Source organism: Entamoeba nuttalli, assembly GCF_000257125.1.
Source record: "Entamoeba nuttalli P19 unplaced genomic scaffold asmbl_3685, whole genome shotgun sequence".
Taxonomy (NCBI): Eukaryota; Evosea; order Mastigamoebida; family Endamoebidae; genus Entamoeba; species Entamoeba nuttalli.
In genome coordinates, this window is record NW_008576261.1 from 1 (window position 1) to 6,819 (window position 6,819).

A 6,819-nucleotide genomic window follows, 5' to 3' on the forward strand; every position below is an offset into this window, starting at 1 on the left:
AAATAATACTTCTAAATATTTTTAATACTTTTAATTAATTCACATTAATCAAACATATGAGGTTTTATTGGTGTACTAACTGATCTAGCATTATCCCATTCATTGTCTCTTCTTCTTTCATATCTTCTATCTCTTCCTCCAAACCTTCCAGCTCCTCTTCTATTATACCCACCTTTTCTACCTCTTTTTGAGCCAAATGGTTTTCTATATTCTTGTGCTTTTTCTTCTAACCAATCTGGTATTGTTTGTTTTGCTTCTTCTAATAATGAGACTAATGGTGGTATTAAATTTTGGGTTTTTTCATTAATGAAAGTGATTGCAGTTCCTTTTTTACCAGCTCGTCCAGTTCTTCCAACACGATGAACATAACTCTCAATTTCATTTGGCATATCATAATTAATGACAACCTCAATGTCTGGAATGTCTAATCCTCTAGAAGCAACATCAGTTGCAACAAGTAGTTGAATAACATTTTCTTTAAATCTTTTCAATGAAAAATCACGATCAGCTTGAGAACGATCTCCATGAATGCTATCTACTTTATATCCATGATCATATAGGTAATTTTCTAGTATATCAGCACCTCGCTTTGTTTCAACAAAAATAACTGTTTTCTGACCTTTTCCTACAAATTCTCCTAAAACATCTAAAATTGCTTCTTGTTTTATTTCTTCTTCAACCCATAAAATAATTTGTTGAATTGATTCGACAGTACTTCCTGCTCTTCCAACAGTAATAAAGACATAGTCATCTAAGAAATCTGCAGCAAGTCTTTGAATTTGTTTTGGAAAAGTAGCAGAAAACATTAATGTTTGACGTTTTCCAACAGGTGGCATTTCATTATCTTCACAAATTTCTCTAATTTGTGGTTCAAATCCCATATCAAGCATTCTATCGGCTTCGTCAAAAATAAGATATCTAACAGAAGATAATGAAACAATTTTCTTTTCAGTGAAATATAATAATCTTCCTGGAGTAGCAACAAGAATGTCACATCCTTTTCCCATTTCTTGAATTTGAGTGTAAGAATCAGATCCACCATAAACACATACTGATCTAATTGGGGTATCTTCTGTGAATCTAACTGCTTCTTCATAAATTTGTTGTCCTAATTCTCTTGTTGGTGCAAGAATTAAAGCAACAGGAAACACAGTAACTCTATGTGAAAAATTTGATTGTCTTGGCATTGGTGGATTTTTAAGAATATCTGAAATAATTGGAAAAAGGAATGCTGCTGTTTTACCAGATCCAGTTTGTGCACATGACATTAAATCACGTTTAGCTAATACTATTGGAATAGTTGCTTTTTGGACTGGCATTGGATGATAAAACCCAGCTTTAAAAATGTTATGATCTAATTCTTCACCTAAATCAATATCATAAAATGTTTCTATTGTATCTTTTGGAAGATCTTTTCCTGTAACTTCTATTTCAAGATTTTCATATGAAACAGTTACATCAATCAATTTTTCTCGTTCTTCTTTTGTTTCTTCTAACCATTGATTTCTTTTTTCTAATCTTTTTGGATCTTCTCTAGAATCCCTATAACCATACCATCTATCTTTATTTGTACTTCTATTATTTCTACGTGTAAATGTAGGTGTATCACTTCTATAAATTGTTGATGAACTACGAGATGGTTGAGGAGTTCTTGATGTTATTGGAATATGGTCTGATTTATATGTTCCTTTTTTACTAAAGCATGGACTAATTGGAGTAGGTTCTCCTTTCATTATTGTTGTTTTCTCTTTGTTTCTTAAATGTGGTGGTACGTAAGCCATTCTTTCTTCTAAAAGGTATTTTAGGGTTGTGTCTGTTCCACAATTTTTGAAATCGACGTTGATTTGATGAAAATTTTAGATTTTTCAAATTATGATTATGAAAAAAGAGAGATGAAGAAACAGTACATTCTACATAGGATAAGTTTTAAACTATAAAGTATAGATTATCAAGTAAGAGAAGAAGAGTGAAAAGACAAGACAACCCTAGGAGGAAAATAAAAGAGAAGATAAAACTAATATTCAATAAACCATATGAGCACCATTCATAAACCAAAGAAGTCTGCTGTTTCAGTTGAAAAGAAAATAGCTACTCAACAAAAGAAAGAACAATTGAAACAAGAAAATGAAATTAAAAAAGAAGAAGAAAACAAGGAAGAAGAAGAACTTGAATCTGCTGGTGATCCACGAGTTGTTAAACATTATGAAGAAGCAGCAGAAATTACCAATGCTGCAATGAAACTTGCTGAATCACTTTGTGTTGATGGTGCAATTGTTTATGAAGTATGTAAGAAAGTTAATGAATTTATTGATGAAGAAGCAGCTAAAGTCTTTAAGAATGAATATTCATATGAGAAAGGAATTGCATTCCCATGTTGTATTTCATTAAACAATTGTTGTGGATATTTCTGTCCATTAGCTGAAGATAAGACTAGTATGAAAAAAGGAGATTTAGCTAAGATTGAATTAGCAACACATATTTCAGGATTTGTTGCTGAGGCATGTAAAACTATTGTAATTGGAGAAGAAGCAACAGGAGATAAAGCAACTATTATTGAAGCAGGATATACTGCACTTCAAGAAGTTATTTCAAAACTTCAAGTAGGAGTTAATACATCAGATATTACAACAGTAGTTGATGGAGTTTGTAAGAAATATAATGTTAAAGCATTTGAAAACATTGTTTCCAGAAATATGGAAAGATATATGATTGATGGAAATAAATTTATTCTTAATGTTCCATCTAAATCTGCTGTTGAAGATATGAAAATTGAATTAAATGATGTTTGGAATTTAGATATCATTTTAACTACTGGAGCTGCTAAACCAGTAGAAAAAGAAACTAGAACAACAGTTTATAAGAGAAATATTGATGAAACATATATTCTTAAAATGAGAACATCTGTTCAAATTTTCAGAGAAGTTAATAACAAATATCCTACATTCCCATTCTCTCTTGGAATGCTTGAAAATGAATCTAAAGCTAAGATGGGTATTGTTGAAATGGCAAAACACGATTTAGTTGATTCATATACAGTTGTTTATGAAAAGACTGGATTAGTATCTCAATTTAAAGCAACAATTATTGTTACTGAAAATGGACCAAAAGTATTAACTCCAATTGAAGCTCCAGCTTTCATTAAGAAGAACTGAGTGTGATTTGTTATGAATTTTTTATTTTTCTTTTTTTATTTAAATACAAATTAAAATAAAAATGATTTTTATTAATTATGTACTAAATTCAAATAAGCTGATAATCCATGAAGAGATGATGTAAATGTAGTATTACTTTGAAGTTGAGGAGGTGGAAGAGGTTGTAATTCACCAGAACTGATTAAATTAACTAATTCAGAATTTGAAGAAAATAAGTTGTGAGATAATAAAGAATTAACATAAAATGGAGCAATAATTTCATCCAAACTTTGTTTTAAATTTGATTTAAATATTGAATTTTCAAACTCAGTTAATAATTGTCTTTCCATAGAAGGATTTTCCCATCTTTCATCGTAATATTTAGTGAAGTTTTGTAAATATTGAGCTATTTGTCTAGGGGATTTAATTGTTTGTTTTTTATATGTTTGAGAATAAATAAGAGCGATAGTAGGAATTGCAATCATTAATAATAGAGTTGAAGAAATACCAAAGAAAGTAAATTTAGTTAATGAGGCTAAAGGAATAATAATTAAACAAAGACCAGAGACTAAAATTTTTAAAACTCTCATTATATGAAATAAAATTCCTTTTTGATTAATTCCAGTTAATTGTTGAGCCAATGGAATTGCCTCAAAGAGTCTAGTAGAAGTTTCATGTGGTAATTCATTATATTTACGATATAATAACCAAGCGTATTTAGTGAAATGATATTTATTTAATAGAATTAAATTTTTACCTAAAAGATTAACATAAAAAAGAATGATTTAAAAGAGAAGAAGTAAAGACAAACAAACTAGTAAATGAACTAAAGTATTTTAATAAAGTAAGATAACCATTATAACAAGCAAAAAGAATGTTTAAAGGAAATATATGAAGAAAACGTATTTCATTTGTTTTAGCTTGAATACTAAATATGTGAGAGAAAGAAGAAAGAAAAAAAAAATGCAATAATAAAAAAAATACATTAAGTTTAATATAAAACAAACTAATTTTTCCATATTTTTTGTAAATTACTATCATGTTGAACATTTCTACAAAAAGTTTCATCAAAGAAAGAAGGAAATAAAATTGATTGAGTAATTTTAATGAGATATTTTGATGGATAATGTTTAAAGAAAGAATATCTATTAAATAACAATGTTAATAAATTATAATTCCATGAAATTGATGAACGAATAATTAAATTAGAATGTGGATCAATTTTATTATTATACATTCGAACAAATGTTTTTCTATTTAATGATGAAGATGGTGCTATTATTTTTGATATTCCATTCCAATTTCTATTAAAGTCTTGAAAATGATTTATATTATAAAATTCTTTTGCTTCAATAGTATTAGAAGAAAGTAATTTTTTAACAGTGAAATATATTTGAATAATAATAAAAGGAGAGAAGAATATAACAATACACCAAATACACCAAATTCTAAAACCATCATTTAAAATAAAATAATCAAATAATTCATTTTCTTTTGATTTTGTATTAAACATTTTATTAAAGTCTAATATTGTAAGAATAATACATACCGTCATTAATATAATTACTTCACTATTTATAAATGATTTATTATATTATATTTTTTCTTCTTTTAATACTTTTGAAAGAACAAACAATAAATGCATTATTTTATCAAATACTAATCCTATATACCCTCCTTTTTTCCATATTAAATATAATTCTTTTAAAGACTCTTCTGATAACATTAATGCTTTTGAATTTCTCTTGTTATATAATGTCATTTAAGATGAAATAGAATTATTTAGTTTTAAGTAGAATTTCCTTTTTTTTTAAATAAAATGATATTAAAATGAATTATTTATTTGATTAAAACAACTTCATATAATTTATTCCAAAGCTTTCCTGTCATCAATAATGTTTTTTTATTTGAGTCATAGACCAATCCATTAAATACATCTTCTCCTGGACTTTTATTTATATTACACCAAAATTCACTAATAACATTTCCTGTAACTAAGTCAATAACACAAATAACATCTTCATACCAAATATTAGCAAATATATATCCATTAATATATTCAATATCATTAATTCTATATAATGGTTTATTCCCTCGTTTTACTTTAATTAAATGTTGAATTGTAAATGTCTCTGGATTAACAATATATATTTGATCACTTCCATCACTAATCCCAAGTGATTGATTTATTCGAGTCATTCCCCATCCTTCTTTAATTTGAAATGGTAATCTATAATTCCTGACTTCTTTTAAATTAGAAATATTATATACTTTTACCCATCTATTTTTCCATGTTAATTGAAATAATTCATTATTTATAATAGCTATTCCTTCTCCAAAGAAACTATTAGGTAATTTAGTTTTACGTATTGTTTTACCTGTTATTTTATTTACAATTCTTATTGAAGATTTTCCATATAATCCTGTTGATTCAAATAATGTATTATTTAATATAGCTAATCCTTGTGTAAATGAATGTGGATTATGTGGATATGAATGAATAATATTCATTCCTTTAAATAATTCACTTTCATAATTCACAGTAATACATTGTTTTATTTCAACAGATAAAGTGAATTGAATAAAGAACATAATGTATAATAACTGTGTAATCATTATAATATTATATTTTTTAGTTTGTTTTTTTTATTATCTTTTTTTACCTTCAAAATACACATCAGAAATGCCAAAACAACATAAATCACTTTCTTCTTCTTCTCTTTCATTAAATGAAAAGGCTGCAAAATTTAAACCTATCAAAGACGAAATTAAAAATGAAAATATTCATCAAACTCCAAGTAAAGAAAATGTAATTGATCTTCCATTAACTAAAAGACTATTTGTTGGTGGAATAGATAAATCAATAACTGAACAACAAATTAAAGAACGTTTTATTAATTATGGAAAAGTTCTTTCAATCCAAATTATTAATAAACCGTGGAAAAACTCATTATTTGCATATGTTGAACTAAAAGCAAAAAATGAATTATTGTTACATCAATGTCTTTCTACTTTAAATATGTTAACATGGAAAGGATTAAAATTTAGAGTAGAATATGCTAATCCTAATATATTAGATAAATACAAACAAGAAAGAATTCAATTACATCTTGATAGAAAAATTAAAATTAAAGAAAGACAAGATGAAAAAGCAAGAAAAAGAAAACAACTTAAAGCTTGTAAGACAATTATTGATAAAGGGTTTTACAAACACTAAATATCTTTGACTTAATTGATTATTTTTGATTTCTATATTAAAATTCTAAGAAAGTTAATAAAAAACCATCTTTATTTCTTTAAACTGGAATGAAGAATATATCCTTGTTAGCCATCTAAATAGTTTAATCAAATTTACTCATTATTTTCTATTGATGAAAGGATATATTTATTATTGTGATGGATATTGCTAATATAAATAAACGTCAGTATAACTTACTGAACGTATTTTAATAACAAAAAATAATTCCGTCTTATTCCATTGCTCTTTAAATACAAAAAGTCATAAGGAAATAGATAAAATCATTTCAAAGTAGTAACAATTCATTTATTCTTTGAACTAAATTGACTATACTTCTCACTAAGAATAATCAATGTCTGTCTTAAATTAAATTAATTCATTATCTAAAGTAGAAATATAAAATAACTATAATTTATATTTCTTGAACTTTTTAGTCATTTTAAAAAAAAA

General features: G+C 26.1%; 6 protein-coding genes across 6 annotated transcripts; 2 read left to right on the forward strand and 4 right to left on the reverse strand.

Moving 5' to 3' along the window:
- Positions 1-44: 44 nt before the first annotated feature.
- On the reverse strand, positions 45-1,781 carry ENU1_077010 (DEAD/DEAH box helicase, putative; the record flags this gene model as incomplete). Its single annotated transcript, XM_008858571.1, has 1 exon — positions 45-1,781. The coding sequence occupies one exon, from the start codon at positions 1,779-1,781 to the stop codon at positions 45-47; it is 1,737 nt and encodes a 578-aa protein (XP_008856793.1).
- A 252-nt stretch (positions 1,782-2,033) lies between these two features.
- ENU1_077020 (peptidase, putative) lies at positions 2,034-3,152 on the forward strand (the record flags this gene model as incomplete). Its single annotated transcript, XM_008858572.1, has 1 exon — positions 2,034-3,152. The coding sequence occupies one exon, from the start codon at positions 2,034-2,036 to the stop codon at positions 3,150-3,152; it is 1,119 nt and encodes a 372-aa protein (XP_008856794.1).
- Positions 3,153-3,223: 71 nt separating this feature from the next.
- ENU1_077030 (hypothetical protein) lies at positions 3,224-4,111 on the reverse strand (the record flags this gene model as incomplete). The annotated part of the gene is made up of 1 exon (XM_008858573.1): positions 3,224-4,111. Exon 1 carries the CDS (start codon positions 3,719-3,721, stop codon positions 3,224-3,226), a length of 498 nt encoding a protein of 165 aa, XP_008856795.1. The 5' UTR covers positions 3,722-4,111.
- Positions 4,112-4,137: 26 nt separating this feature from the next.
- Positions 4,138-4,857, reverse strand: ENU1_077040 (hypothetical protein; the record flags this gene model as incomplete). Its single annotated transcript, XM_008858574.1, has 2 exons — positions 4,138-4,702; positions 4,766-4,857. 2 exons carry the CDS (start codon positions 4,855-4,857, stop codon positions 4,138-4,140), a joined length of 657 nt encoding a protein of 218 aa, XP_008856796.1.
- Positions 4,858-4,970: 113 nt separating this feature from the next.
- Positions 4,971-5,747, reverse strand: ENU1_077050 (glutamine cyclotransferase, putative; the record flags this gene model as incomplete). The annotated part of the gene is made up of 1 exon (XM_008858575.1): positions 4,971-5,747. One exon carries the CDS (start codon positions 5,745-5,747, stop codon positions 4,971-4,973), a length of 777 nt encoding a protein of 258 aa, XP_008856797.1.
- Positions 5,748-5,814: 67 nt separating this feature from the next.
- ENU1_077060 (RNA recognition motif domain containing protein) lies at positions 5,815-6,348 on the forward strand (the record flags this gene model as incomplete). Its single annotated transcript, XM_008858576.1, has 1 exon — positions 5,815-6,348. The coding sequence occupies one exon, from the start codon at positions 5,815-5,817 to the stop codon at positions 6,346-6,348; it is 534 nt and encodes a 177-aa protein (XP_008856798.1).
- Between the last annotated feature and the right edge of the window lie 471 nt (positions 6,349-6,819).